Genomic DNA, 14,374 nt, shown 5'->3' with positions numbered 1-14,374 from the left:
GTGTCGTCCCCTACCAGAAAATTATTTGGGGGACAGAAAGAGTAATTATTTGGAAGGCAAAGACACCACATAAAGCAACTATGACAACTTGGAGGATGATGCTCAACAGGCTCCCGACCCGTGACAACTTGAAAAAAAAGAGGATTCTCACGACCGAGGAAGAGTCCAAATGCAACGAGTGTGGGATGGGGGAAGAATCGTCAAATCATTTGTTTCTTCTTTGCCCGAAGATAGAAGAGGTTTGGAACGAAATTCAGAGGTGGTTGGGCATACCATTGGCACAACCGAATCATATCGAGAGGCACTACGATATATTCATTAACCTGGGGAACAAAAAGAAGATTAGAACTCTACTTTTAGCAATTTGGGTGGGAACGATTTGGATGAGGTGGAAGAAGAGAAATGAGAAATGTTTCGAAGGCAAAGATTGGGAGTGCAAAAATCTTGTTCTGGAGATTAAGATTAAACTGTGGTGTTGGAATAGGATCTTTAAGATTGTTGAGGAGGAGATAGATCTTAATTCTTGGTGCTCCAACGATATTATCTGTAAAATATTCTAAGACTTTGCCTCGATACAACTGGTACCGTCTTTTATATTTTTATCTGTTTTCTGATAATAAAAAAAAAGAAAGAGTAATTAAATTTATTCTAAAAAATCTGAAAAATTACTCCAAAATTAACACATGACAACTTAAGAAAGAAGATATATATAATATAGTGGTGACCTCCGGGGGTGGATCAAAAATTGGGTCAAAGAAGCACACCCTTTTAATAAACATTATTCCAAAATAACATTAAAATAAAAATAAAATCCTACAATATTAAAATTTAAAATCCTCGACGACGTTGAATTTGCGCAATCATGCTCGTGTGAAACTCCAACTCTTCGGGTTTCATTTGCTACGTATCTTTGCCCATGAGAATGGAGTACGCCAGCTGATCCTGTTAAGTTCGGGACAAAATATCTATGACTTTGACCATATTTTTCATGGTCGCGACTGATCTGTTTTGCTCGTCCGACGACTCTTCATTCTTCTTTCCTTTGCTCTTGTCTCTCTTTACCGCCTTTTGGCCTTGGGACTTTGTTACTACAAGGTGCATATGAGCGTCATTTCCACTGGAGTATAGCTGCCTCGTTACTTCGTTGTCGTCGGCCTGTTGGGTATCTTCGCCACATCATCGTCTATTTTTATTCAAGTTAATTGCCTCAAGACCCCCTGAAGTGAGGCTTTTGATTCTTGAGAGAACGATGAAAAAGTTCCACCGGACGATTTTGGATTGCCCGACGATAGGCCGGATTTTGGGAGTGGTTGCTCCACCAATTTCCCCAATCATCCTTTATTTTTTTTCGTATAATAAAAAAATTGAAATAGAACGAAGAATAAGAAGAAATTTGTATAAAAATAAAAGTAGAGGATTGTATTATTTGGAAAAAAAGACGGAATAAAAAAGGAAAAACACAAGAATATGTCGTTGCATCAACGACCACAAAAAAAAAAAAAAAAATTGCAGCAAAGAATGTCGTTGCTCAGGTTCTTTCATTTTTTTCCCCCTATTTTCCTATGAATTCGTGTGGGCAATACAGTTCTCTTTCGCACACCGGGTGTATATTTTCGCACACCCCACAGACGTGGCAAAAACTGCCCGTTTCTTGAGCTCCCCTACGAATGCTCTTAAGTGATTCAGACTCTTAAATCTCGATTTATTTGTTGAATGAAAAATATTTTACTAGTTGAATTACACTTTATCGTCATCAAACGTTTTTTAAATTACCTCTGAGATTTTAGGACATTAAAATACGTAATAGTGTTATTGTCTAGATTTTTAAGCACCACAGTTTCAAAAATTTTATATTCTCATTCAATAGATGTCGCCGTCAAATTAAGACACATTCACAACTATTTTTTGTTAGAAAACCATTAATACGGGGTTTTTTTTTTCTTTTTAATTCTTTTGTGCAAGTGCGTTTCTACACGTAATTTGTATTGATATTTTCTTTGGGAAATGATAAAAGAAATTTACGATTTAATATCCATCTTGCAATTCTAACTTATTTTTGTGCTTCTGCTATGTAATCATTTTCTTTTTGCAATCACGATTTAGTATGTATTTGTTTGAGCATAAAACTAAAATTACACTACTAAAAATTTATAAATTTTATACTTAATTGCACACTAATAATGTCATCTATATAATACTCCCTCCGTCCACCAATTAAAGCCCCATTTGAGTGTCGGCGCGGAAACTAAGAAAGCTGAAAAAGGTGGTGTAAAAGTGGTGTAAAAGACTAAAAGGGTAGTGTTAATATATTTTGATTACTTTTACTAATCTTTCATTAGCTATTTGATATTATTTTAATGCTTTGACTTATTTAACAAATAAATAAATAAACTGAAAATAAATAAATAAATAAATTAAAATCTGGAAAATTATTATTTTTAGAAAATAAATAAATAAACTGAAAATTCGAAAATAAATGAATAAACAAACTGAAAATTCAGAAAATAAATAAACTGGAAATAAATAAATAAATAAATAAATAAACTGAAAATTTGAAAATAAATAAATAAATAAACTGAAATTCAGAAAATAAATAAACTGGAATTAAATAAATAAATAAACTGAAAATTCGAAAATAAATAAATAAATTAATTAAAATCTGGAAAATTATTATTTTTAGAAAATAAATAAACTGGAAATAAATAAATAAATAAACTGAAAATTCGAAAATAAATGAATAAATAAATTAAAATCTGGAAAATTTTTATTTTTAGAAAATAAATAAACTGGAAATAAATAAATAAATAAACTGAAAATTCGAAAATAAATGAATAAACAAACTGAAAATTCAGAAAATAAATAAACTGGAAATAAATAAATAAATAAATAAACTGAAAATTTGAAAATATATAAATAAATAAACTGAAATTCAGAAAATAAATAAACTGGAATTAAATAAATAAATAAACTGAAAATTCGAAAATAAATAAATAAATTAATTAAAATCTGGAAAATTATTTTTTTAGAAAATAAATAAACTGGAATTAAATAAATAAATTAATTAATTAAAATCTGGAAAATTATTATTTTTAGAAAATAAATAAACTGGAAATAAATTAATAAATAAATAAATAAACTTAAAATTCGAAAATAAATGAATAAACAAACTGAAAATTTAGAAAATAAATAAACTGGAAATAAATAAATAAATAAACTGAAAATTTGAAAATAAATAAAAAATAAATAAACTGGAAATAAATAAATGAATAAATAAACTGGAATTAAAATATTCAGAAGATAAATAAATAAATAAACTGAAAAATAAATAAACTGGAAATAAATAAATAAACTGAAAATTTGAAAATAAATAAACTGAAAATTCAGAAAATAAATAAACCGAAAATAAATAAATGAATAAATAAACTGGAATTAAAATTTTCAGAAAATAAATAAATAAATAAATAAATAAACTGAAAATTGAAAAATAAATAAACTGAAAATTCGAAAATAAATAAACTAAAAATTTAGAAAATAAATAAACTGGAATTAAAATTTTTAGAAAATAAATAAATAAATAAACTGAAAACTGGAAAATAAATTTTTTAGACAAAGGGTAGTAATTTAAAGTAAAGAGAGAGGGGAAAAGGGTACAAAAAGCACAATAGGGCTTTAATTGGTGGACAAAAATTTAAGGGCAAGTAGGGCTTTAATTGGTGGACGGAGGGAGTATATAAAAGAGGAGTTTCTCCCCTCCATTTTTCTCTCTCTTCTTTCACTAATTTTTTATCACCATTTTCTATCTCTTTTTTTCTTTAATTTTCTTTTCTAAACATCATCAATTTAATTCATGAAAAAATACTTAATAAATTTAAGTTCGTGAAAAGATCTTTAATATGGTATAAAAAAAATCATCAAAAATGACTTTAAAATGAATAAATTATGAAAAAATTAAAATTAAAATTATTTTATTTTTTCTCTCTTCATTAACATTTTACAACTTTTTATTTATATTTGTGTATGAATATATTAATTTATTTATTATGACGATTAATACTCTATAATAATAATAATAATAATAATAATAATAATAATAATAATAATAATAATAATAATGTGTAATGCCAATTTTCATTATCAAATAATTTTAATTTATTTATCATTATACTTTATACAAAGTTGAAAATATTCGTTTCAAATTCAAGATTTTATTGAGTAATTGATGTGAATTATTTTAAGTTATTTTATTATTAAAACATGTATGTCATTTGTTTATATTTTAATTTTATTTAATACTTTTTTATTATTTATGCATGTCATTTAATTTCGATATTCGTCGTGCGATAATGGACTATCTAGTTTATACTTAAACATCGGCACCCCAGTATCTTTTTTTATTCATGCAGACATCCACCGTCTGCGTCATCTTTACCATTTACTGTCATTGGAAAAAATGAGGGAAGTTATAACTGAAAATTTTATAAAAATTTGGTATTTGTGTACAAAGTAGAGTAATTATTTTGGGAAAGTATTTCTGACATTTCCTCTCTGTCAAAAGTAATTCTTCCTCTTTTCGGAGGAGTAATTTGATAAAATTTATTTTAAAATTATATTACCTATTATGGAATAGGCTAGTCGCTTTACTTTGTCCTTTTACCCTCTCTTTTCATGTTTACTTATAAAAAAGACATTTTATTCTACGGAATACATATTGTTATTGTAGATAGATATATAGATTTCACAATTTTACTATCAAAAGACTTTAATTTAATACTACTTGAATTTCAATTTCAATCTAGTGTAATTTTACTCCAACGTTCGAAAATCCCGAGTCCCCATAAAACTACTAACGCCGCACTCCTTTGAAAATTCTGCTTACTTTTTTCCTTTACTCGGCCCTCTTCCACACGCGCCACCTCCCCGCGCCGGCCGCCTCTTCCCGGTTTCATTCTCCGAAAGGAGATCTCAATACGACTGCGGAAGTTGCTAGAGAAAAAGTCCTGAGCTTTATTTATGAACTGTGCAACTAAATTCACTCAGCCGCCACAGAAAGGGGAATAGTTTGAGGAGAAAAAAAAAGGTATGGGCGGGGTGACGTCATCGATCGCGGCTAAGTTCGCCTTCTTCCCGCCGAATCCGCCTTCGTACACGGTGGTGGCCGACGAGGGCGGAGCTCTTTGCATACCGGAGGTTCCGCAGAGGGAAGGCGTCGACGTCTTGAAGCTGAGGACGCGCCGGGGGAACGATGTGGTGGCTGTGTACATCAGCCACCCCAAGGCCACCGCTACGATGCTCTATTCCCACGGTAACGCCGCCGATTTAGGTCAGATGTATGAGCTGTTCGTCGAGATTACCCTCCGGCTACGCATCAATCTGATGGGGTAACTTTTGATTTTTTTACATTAATTAATTACTTTTTGGTAGTATTAGTTCAGGTAACGATTATAGACTTGGAGAGGTGAAAAATAAGGAAGAGATTTGAGGTGAAGTTTATCATTTCACTGACCGTAAGCTCTTGCAAGTTACGTTTCAATACTTAAGAGTATGCCTGTCGAGCTGATTTCCTTATCAAACTAGTTGGAATGAGTGGACGAAACCGTTAAGTTGCAGGTGGTGGAATCAACTTTGAATGCACTGTTTAAGCCTGGACAGGTTTCAAAAAGTATCTCGATGACTGAACACATAGGATAAGCATATGTTAGGGTAAACATCTATAATTAAATATAATAGTCTTATGAACAAATATTTGAAAATTTTCATTCAGAAATAACTTAAGCAGGTTCTGAAAAAAAGCATTGCATAGTGTAGTCGTTACTTCCATCTCGGTTCTTATAATTAGTTATCTATAATGGTATCAATGGTTACTTTTCTTACTTGCTTATTCTCTTTTTTGCAGGTACGACTACTCAGGTTATGGACAGTCGTCCGGAAAGGTAGCTGCCTACTCTGAACAGCAACACATTTTTCTGACGTAGTAGGCTATAGTTAGTGGGACCGTCAGATTGCTTGCTAGTACAATTGCTTAATCCTTTTGGAATCAGTTTTTCTCGAGAATTTAGGAAGGTTATATATAATGATAAAATAATATGACATTTTTCATTTGTCATTCTGCTAGATATGCTTCTCCTAAGCAATGAGCTGCAAAATGTCTGCAATACCATTTGCTTGACTGTGATGATAACAGTGACCAATTCAATCCTTGTTTCATAGTCAGCAGTATACAAGTTACAAAAAGTAATTTAGAATGGATGTCTGCAAATAGAACTACATTGATGAAATATATCGAGGAAGATTCTGTCCATTGATATGGTTGTTCGTTCTTGCCTATAGTGTATATAGTAAGCTACGAGGTGTTAGATGGACTTGTAGTTCAGAAATGTAACCGCACTCATAAGAACCCAGATGCATCCTCGTAGAAGGTCAAATTTGAATTGTAGTCCTTAATTATACTGCCGCAGAAAAGTTTTTGTGAAAATTTCATGGTTCCAAGATGTTCAATTGCGTATTGTCTTTGCCCCTCCTCTATCTATTTTCTGAATATGGATTCAACTTGGAAATGAAAACTGGCAATAGATTCCCTTTTTTCCCCAAAAATCACATCTCATCAATTGCTATGCCCTTTTACCTGGCAATCGCCACCTCATAATTTCAATAATCTAGAGACAAGAAAATTGGTATGTATATGCTATCAGAGTTTCGATGAGGATGTCAATTATTAGTTGTGATTATTGTGTTTCAGTTAATTTTACGCATTGTTCAGCAGCTCTATGCACAAGCATCAGCTTACCTTTTTTCAGAATTGAAATTGACATCTCGGCTGGATGTGTGACACTTTCTATGCGCAAGGCAGCTTAGATTAGTGTTTTAGCTGTTTTTGTTTCAGTATATTTACTGTGGTTCAGATTAGGGAGTATAACTACTATTTATCGATATGCTCCATATTTATTGCCAACTTAGTCATGTCATCAAGGGCTTTAAGTGGTTACCATTTCACAGGGGATAGCAATTTCTGGATTTATACAAGTAATAATGTATTAGATGTGCTCAAAATTTTGTTAGATAGTTTTCTTGGTATTTGTGTTGTCCTAGTATACTTGGAAGGTTCATGGGGCAACTGACTTTCTTTGTACCTGTACTGGGGTTTTATCTTTTATGCGTGTAAACTGTTCTTTTTAAGAAAAAGATTAAGCACCAGTGGGAGCAATAACTAAGGACTTGGGTAAAAGAGTTGGTTGAGTAAATACAACATTCTGCAAAAGACTGCTCATTCTTTGATCTAACTAAGCATTCTAAATAATAAAGTTTATCTGAATATCTTTATCAGCAATTCTGAATTTCCCTCTAAGTGCTTATGACACTAGCTCTTGTCATGATATGACACAACCCTTTGTTTTCTGTGAAACAGCCATCTGAGTGTAACACATACACAGACATTGATGCTGTATATAAATGCCTGAAGGAGAAGTATGGGGTTAAAGACGAACAATTAATACTCTATGGGCAGTCTGTTGGTAGTGGTCCCACTATCGATCTTGCATCACGATCCCCAAACTTGAGAGGTGTTGTTTTACATAGCCCAATATTATCTGGTTTAAGGGTATTGTACCCTGTAAAGCGGACATATTGGTTTGATATTTACAAGGTAGTTATTGATCTTAGGGTCCATTGCCTCTTTCCTTATATTGATAATTGGACATTTCTACCATTAACACTCGTTATTTCTTTCTTAACTACAGAATATTGACAAAATTGGCTCAATAGAATGTCCAGTTCTTGTTATTCATGTAAGTTGCTTTTTTGTTTGTTTCTGCCTTTATCCCTGTTTCTTGTACATTCTTGCACATAATTATTTGATCTATGAAAACGTGTTTATTGATAGCAAGAAATTGCTTGTTCGTTGTTGGTTATTGATAACCCCACCTCCCTAGTATTGTGTGTAGTTTGTAATTGTGATGCATCGACTAGCACTTATTTAATATTGTTCATGTCTATGGGTTACTTCCTATTAGTGTCGGTTGAAACATCAAGAGTAGATATTGATACAGTATTCTTATCTGAATCATATCAAGGTTCTTATCTAGGACCAGAAACGAGAACCTTGTAGGCTCCTTTCCTCATAAAACTTTATGTATCCTGCACAACTTTTATGTGAATTTATAAAAATTCAAATTGGCTGAAGTGGGGATCAGGGTAGGACTAGAGAGATAAACAAAAGAAAGAAGAAGAATAGAAGATTAGGGAACGAGAGAAGCAGTAAATATGAAAAACTGAAGGCAGAAAGAATTGAGAAAATAAACAACCTAATGAAGGAAAAAGAAGTAAAACTGAGAATTATAGAAGAAAAGAGGAACTAGAAATTGAGTTTCAGGAAAGATGAAAAAAAAAAAAAAATTGAGGAAATCTGAACCTGCAGAGCTAGAACTGGACTTGTAGATGTTCGTGGACTGGTCAGATGAACTAGAGATGCTGCTATTGGTTGCTTAAACATCTTCAAGAAATTGTATACCATACATCAAGCAATTTTCCAAGGTTTTTCCTGAACAAAAAGGGCATAGGCAATATGGTATTTGCCAATTAGAGGCAAGTGCCTTAATTATAAAATATTTCTAGGAACACGATCAATGCATCAACTACTTGACAAACCTGAATAAACAAAAAGTAAAAAGTAGGGGAAGCTCATTATTCTGTCTTTAAATATATAAACAACTACGATCTTGAAGCAGAATCCTTGCCTTGAGGAATTAGTTTTCTCCCTCTCGACTTTTTTTATCTTTTAGCTGTAGTGGCAAAGTGATAAATTGATAATCTATCCAGGACTCATGAGAACCTGATGTCGTGAAAGTTATCTTATTTGAGGTATGAGGAAACTACTAAAACACTAGTCGTGTATTCTTAATTGATTTGGCATCATATTTAGCCTTCAGTATGGTTATGATGTTGTATGGCTCGTGTCTTTTAGCAAATGTTAAGCTAGCATATAAATTATCCAACAAATGTCACTTTTCAAATATGTTTTGAGCAAGAGAAAAGATTATCAATGTTCCAAGTCCAAAGTTGGACAATTTGCTAGCTTAGTTTGCCGTGTTCAATTGGGTAGTTGAATTATTTATCTTGTAGGTGAACTATCAGTAATGTGATGCTAGTAGTAGAATTCGCATAAGTTCTTATCTCTCTGCTGTAGTGAATAATTCCTCAAGCCATACTTAGTGAGGGTCAATTTACTTGGCATACTATTGATTTTACATGATTTCATTCGTAGCTCATTTCAATCAGATTGAGTGTGGGCCAAAGAATCCAGAATGACTGAGTATGTAAATTCTAAATCATCAAATACCTGATGACTTAACAGACTGAGGGGAAGACAAGACGTATAATGCAGCAAGAGCAGTTTTGTTAAATATATAGCTTGAGGAAGTCCATCAACCCATACAATTAGCACATTTCGTTGACATATAACTTACATGGTCAGAGTAAGTTATACGCTTGCATAATTAACTTCTACTTTACACTGAAATTTATGGCAGAACCTAATTGACTGTTCTGCCACGTGGGGTATTTGCCTTGGTTTAACATTATTTTTACTGGTGACATGATGATGGGGGAATTTGTGCATTAATTGTTTCGTCTGAGATATTTACTGGACTTGAAATGCCAATAGTTTAAGGTGATTTTAGTTTTCATTTGCATTGGGGAGAATGTTGCTAAATATTGGTTCGGATAATAGGGTACTTCTGATGAAGTTGTCGATTGCTCCCATGGGAAGCAGCTTTGGGAGCTTTGCAAGGTAAAATATGAACCTTTATGGATAAATGGAGGTGGACACTGCAATCTTGAACTATACCCTGAGTTCATCAAACATTTAAAAAAGTTTGTTCTGGCTCTTGGGAGATCAAAACCAGCTGTGAATGGTGCGGTAACGACATTGCTAAATTCAGACAGTAAGCTTACAGCTGGTGAAAGCAGCGGCACAGAGACATTTGATTTGCAACCAGATGTTCCAGAAATTTCTAGAAATAGTTTGGATAGCCGGCTTGACAAGTCCAAGAAGACGAGCAAGCCTGAAAAATCTAGAATGAGCACAGATCGTGTCGACAGATTCCGGAGAAGAAAAGGGTTGATCTGGTGACATGTTAGAAGACATCAGGTTTTGTGCAACCTGAGTTCCTCACTCACCTGGGAAGGTAATGTTAGTAACACCATTTCTGTGTGCTGATTTAGTAACTTACCTCAATCATATTTGATCTGATCTTGTCAAAATAAAACGGCATTTGTTTTAAATTGTAAAATTTTGTATTGATTAGATGCGAGCAGCTTGTAGTTTTACCGCTTTTCCTAACTGCAATTCTGTATATTTATATCAGTGGTTTGTAGGGAAGAAGTTGCTATGATCTTCAGTTTTTGAAATTTATTTAGGTTTTTAGTTTTTTTTTTCAGAAACAAAACTTTCCCCATGATTAAACAACGTGGATTGTAGCATTCTGCTCATTTTAAAAATGGTAACTATCAATCAATATTCATCATATTACTTCCCTGACTGTCGTCTGTGATGGGGACCCCAAGTGTTGTTGAGAACATTCTGTATGGAATGATGCTTCTTGAAATGGCTGAAGATTAGTTTCCAGATAAAATGTAGGAGATGGTTTGATGATGGAAGAGACGAGAGGAACATGTTTGTGGTGCATTCCACCCATGTCTAAGGTGGTAGATATGTTGGAAGGAAGTATTGAATCCATAAAAATTCCACACTTTTTTCTCCTACACTCTTCCAAGGCATCAAGTTAACATGAAATTCTGTTTATTGAATTTCAGTTTGTTGTGAAATGTATTTACATGGAACACATATTACATTACTGATCATTTAGACAACTCTGTTTTGTTTATTTCATACAAGTAACTCAGAAACACCACCGTGACAGCAACAACAGCCGCGATCATCGTCTTCTTCATGGCTAATCTTAAAGACGATGGTGGACTGAATCCCAGCTCGGAGAGCCTTTTGTGCGACGCAGCATAGTCCCGGAAGAATGCTTCTTCATCCTGCCATGCATCAATGGATAATAAATAGTAATAATAAGAATGAGTAGTGTCAAATTGAACAAGTGTTGGTACCTCAGCATAGAGGGTCACAAATTTCCTGAATTGTGGATCCTCCACGAGAACCTTATCAGTGGGTAGTTTAAGCAGGCCTGTAGAATCGCCTCTAAGAAGCTCCCTGTTGATGATCCAATTTAGAGAAGTTGATTGGCATTTGGAATAAAGGAGTGGAGTATTATCTTGATTCTTACAGGAAGTAAGAATTGTCAAATTTGAGAGGATCGCGGGTCCAAGGGCCTTGGAATCCAGATCTCTCAGCATGTGCTCTTCCCTGTTATAACAAAGCATTTGATGGGTCCATTCCATCCAAGATTGAGAAATTTGAGATGTAAAAAGTACCAGTGTATGGCCCCCAGATAGTGCTACAATATCTTGGTCGGATAGACCCATTCGATTGAAAACATTCCTTAGGTGAGAAGCACCTATAAATATGAGAGACATGAGTTTTCCTGCTACTTTTGGAGTATCAATAAATAAGTTTTCTTCCATTTCATATAACCTTGTTTGGCGTCGGGAAGGCGGCCTTCTTCCGGGGAGGCCATAGAATCCTGCCAAAACAAACCTACTCTTTCAAATGGAAGAATTAATTTCAGGGGAAAATGATGATAAGAATTCGGTGCACCTTTCGGCCTCCAACAAAGTCGATGGTAGGGCCTCCAGTTACCTCAACAGCAACCACGCCAGCAAGCTCAAAACACACAACACAATGCCTGTCATTACCAATTTCATCACACTTGTTCCATTTATAAGTATATATATACCTGGTAAAGATCTGCATATGAAACTCGCGGGTGTTTAGCTTTTACTTCTTCTGTTGTCAAAATCAAGAATGGAAATTAATCTATAATTCATAAGTAATGTAAAACGAGGCCCTAGTCCTAGTCCTAGTCCTAGTCCTAGTCCTACCACAAAGATCAATGGCAATTTTGAGACCAGTATTGGCTGCATGATTGAGCTCAGCTTGGTTCCTGATTGAACCATTGGGACCTCCAGTCTTTGTTTTCGCATCATATGTGCCTGCATCGTGCCACCTACAACCATATATAACTTGATTTTAGCTACTTGTAATTATAAATTTGAATAAAAAATTGATTGAATAGTGTAGTTACGCCAAGCGAAGCATGATGGGGGCACAATTCTTGGAAGAGATGAGGGCTCTTAGATCCCTCCGCGCCCTCTCCATCTCTTTACCATCTGCCATTGCTCAATTCAACTTAAATCAATCAATATCAAGATTTTGTATGACTCCCTTCTTAAATTGTTTTTGCAATCAACAAAGTCATGGAATAATAGATCAACACAAGAAAAGAAAAGAATCGAGCATCTCTTATTTTTGTTACTACACTTAATTTAATTCTCTCCCGAATCTAGGGATTCAGATTTCTTGTAATAAAAAATTCTTCATCCAAATTTGCGGCAACATTATGCTTTTGTCTGTTAACAAGTGTCATAGAATTTCAAAGTGTGTGATTATAAATATACACTAATTCTCACAACATTCTTCTATCTGTTCGAAATTCCAATGCATGCTTTTGATGAGTTGCATTAATGTATATTTAATTATGTTGATATTTCTTATTTTCTCAAGTTTAATATGTTTAGATTTTGGAACTCAATTATATTTTGTGTTTTATTAGGTGTTCTGTTGGGATTTATGAAAAAGAAGGCAAAACGTAAGAATAATATAGGGAGAAAGACATAAGTAACCAAAATGAGATAGTTTAGGACTTATATAGCCACCACTTATAAAACATGACTTTAGGGGTCAAAAGCTATTGAAAAGACAAAACAACCCTTACTAATTACTGAATAAAAATAAAAAAAAACTAAAATAAATTTTGTTTACTTAAAGAATAAAAAAACAAAAATAGAAAACCTAATTAAAGAAAAAAACAACAGAATTTGAATTCACTCCCTCTCTTCTGCGGTTTCTCCCTGCCGTTCTCTCCCCCAGAAATTGAATGTAGCGGCGGCCACCCTTTCTCTCCAGCGGCGGCGACGACGTTCCTTCCTCCATCGGCGGTACTCCAGCAGCACGGCGTTTTCCAGCGGGCAATCCTCCAGCGGCGGCACTTCTTAGGGCTCCAGCGGCGGTGCCATGTTCTCCGGCGCTTCTACCCTCTCCTCTCTCTCCCTCTCTTTGCTGCGGCGACGGGTGGGCAACGCTGAAATGGGTGGAGTCGCGGTCGTGGCTACGGAATGGGAGGAAGGATTCTCTCAGCCCACAGAGTCGCGGCGGCGACGAGCTTCCTCTCCAGCGCAGCGGTGGCGACGAGCTTCCTCTCCAGCGGCAGCGACAGCAGCAGCAGCGACCCTACCTAGGGTTTCTACGGAACGGCGGCGGCGACTCGGCGGACTCCAGCGCAGCGGCGGCGACGAGCTTCCTCTCCAGCACAGCGGCAGCGACGAGCTTCCTCTTATGCTTAACTATCCTCTCTCACTCTCAAAGACGATGGCTATCACAGACGATGGCTATCACAGACCAGGCAACTGCACTTGTACAAGCCGGTGTCCCCGTTATTCGACTAGCAGCAGGAGAACCGGATTTCGACACTCCAATTCCAATTGCTTAGGTAATATCTTAATTGTTCAGTAATCCAGTTCATGTCAATTGGGAAAACTGTAAAATGATTTTGATTGTGTTATCTTGCTCGTCGTCCATTTTCACAAATTTAGGCTGGGATTAATGCAATTCGTGAAGGGTTCACTAGGTATACTCCCAATGCAGGCACATTGGAGCTCCGCACAGCTATTTGTCACAAGCTTAAAGGTATTCACGTGACACTTTTTTTTGTGTATCATTCTTGTTTCTGTAGCATAAATCTTTATTTCTCTAATGAAAATGGTTATTAACTTTGTTTTCTAATATGCCTTATGCACCCATCTCTGCAGTGAAATTGGTTATACACACTTGATTACACAATTGGTGCATTAGGGCATCACCAAGGGGCTGTCGACGAGCAGTATTTGTCCCAGTATAGGTTTCGTGTTAGTCGTTGGATATTTTCTGTTACTGTTTGATATTTAGGTTGGATTATGATTTGGGTTGTTTTAAATTATGGCTTGGGGTGTTATGGATTTGGATCAGCTGTGTATGAATTTATCTATCTATTGTGCACTTATTTTAATTAACTGTGTACCTGTGGATGTTTTGGTTGATTTCAATTTGGTAAATTGAAATGAATTTAAGAGGTTTAATTTTTTAATTTCCATTTCCCAAACACCTTCAAATTGGCCAAAAAGAATTGTTCTACGGTGCACAATGACAGTACACAGTTGAACG

The 14,374-nt window shown here is 34.6% G+C and overlaps 2 protein-coding genes and 1 long non-coding RNA gene across 5 annotated transcripts; 2 read left to right on the top strand and 1 right to left on the bottom strand.

Moving 5' to 3' along the window:
* The first annotated feature begins 4,710 nt into the window (after positions 1–4,710).
* Positions 4,711–10,391, top strand: LOC131023822 (uncharacterized). 2 transcript variants are annotated; one of them, XM_057953427.1, is made up of 5 exons: positions 4,711–5,378; positions 5,894–5,930; positions 7,403–7,639; positions 7,734–7,781; positions 9,722–10,391. In XM_057953427.1, exons 1-5 carry the CDS (start codon positions 5,080–5,082, stop codon positions 10,121–10,123), a joined length of 1,023 nt encoding a protein of 340 aa, XP_057809410.1. In that variant the 5' UTR covers positions 4,711–5,079; the 3' UTR covers positions 10,124–10,391. The 2 variants fall into 2 exon arrangements, with proteins under 2 accessions (XP_057809410.1, XP_057809411.1); XM_057953428.1 differs by lacking the exon at positions 9,722–10,391 and adding an exon at positions 9,347–9,453 and having other exon boundaries at positions 4,725–5,378.
* A 387-nt stretch (positions 10,392–10,778) lies between these two features.
* Positions 10,779–12,361, bottom strand: LOC131023823 (L-ascorbate peroxidase 3-like). Of its 2 annotated transcripts, none has more exons than XM_057953429.1 (9): positions 12,201–12,361; positions 11,998–12,122; positions 11,853–11,902; positions 11,714–11,779; positions 11,591–11,639; positions 11,431–11,513; positions 11,283–11,362; positions 11,107–11,209; positions 10,779–11,034 (listed from the first exon to the last, which is right to left on the bottom strand). In XM_057953429.1, exons 1-9 carry the CDS (start codon positions 12,290–12,292, stop codon positions 10,852–10,854), a joined length of 831 nt encoding a protein of 276 aa, XP_057809412.1. In that variant the 5' UTR covers positions 12,293–12,361; the 3' UTR covers positions 10,779–10,851. The 2 variants fall into 2 exon arrangements, with proteins under 2 accessions (XP_057809412.1, XP_057809413.1); XM_057953430.1 differs by having other exon boundaries at positions 11,853–11,899; positions 12,201–12,358.
* A 455-nt stretch (positions 12,362–12,816) lies between these two features.
* LOC131023821 (uncharacterized) lies at positions 12,817–14,173 on the top strand. Its single transcript, XR_009101533.1, has 3 exons — positions 12,817–13,664; positions 13,768–13,861; positions 13,984–14,173. It is a non-coding gene; the product is annotated as an uncharacterized LOC131023821 (long non-coding RNA).
* The last annotated feature ends 201 nt before the right edge of the window (positions 14,174–14,374 follow it).

This window comes from Salvia miltiorrhiza, chromosome 4, assembly GCF_028751815.1.
Source record: "Salvia miltiorrhiza cultivar Shanhuang (shh) chromosome 4, IMPLAD_Smil_shh, whole genome shotgun sequence".
Lineage (NCBI taxonomy): Eukaryota > Viridiplantae > Streptophyta > Magnoliopsida > Lamiales > Lamiaceae > Salvia > Salvia miltiorrhiza.
The sequence above is the reverse complement of the archived record's forward strand: the minus strand, read 5'-3'. Positions and strand labels throughout refer to the sequence as shown.

What these genes read in the sequence shown, in the direction of transcription:
- LOC131023822 (XM_057953427.1), top strand. Translation starts at nt 5,080, where the DNA reads ATGGGCGGGGTGACGTCATCGATCGCGGCTAAGTTCGCCTTCTTCCCG. An exon ending in ATGGACAGTCGTCCGGAAAG is followed by an intron (nt 5,931 to 7,402) that starts GTAGCTGCCTAC and finishes TCTGTGAAACAG; the next exon opens with CCATCTGAGTGTAACACATA. An exon ending in GTCCAGTTCTTGTTATTCAT is followed by an intron (nt 7,782 to 9,721) that starts GTAAGTTGCTTT and finishes TTCGGATAATAG; the next exon opens with GGTACTTCTGATGAAGTTGT.
- LOC131023823 (XM_057953429.1), bottom strand. Translation starts at nt 12,292, where the DNA reads ATGGCAGATGGTAAAGAGATGGAGAGGGCGCGGAGGGATCTAAGAGCC. An exon ending in CATATGCAGATCTTTACCAG is followed by an intron (nt 11,780 to 11,852) that starts GTATATATATAC and finishes GTGTGTTTTGAG; the next exon opens with CTTGCTGGCGTGGTTGCTGT. An exon ending in ACTTTGTTGGAGGCCGAAAG is followed by an intron (nt 11,640 to 11,713) that starts GTGCACCGAATT and finishes TTGTTTTGGCAG; the next exon opens with GATTCTATGGCCTCCCCGGA.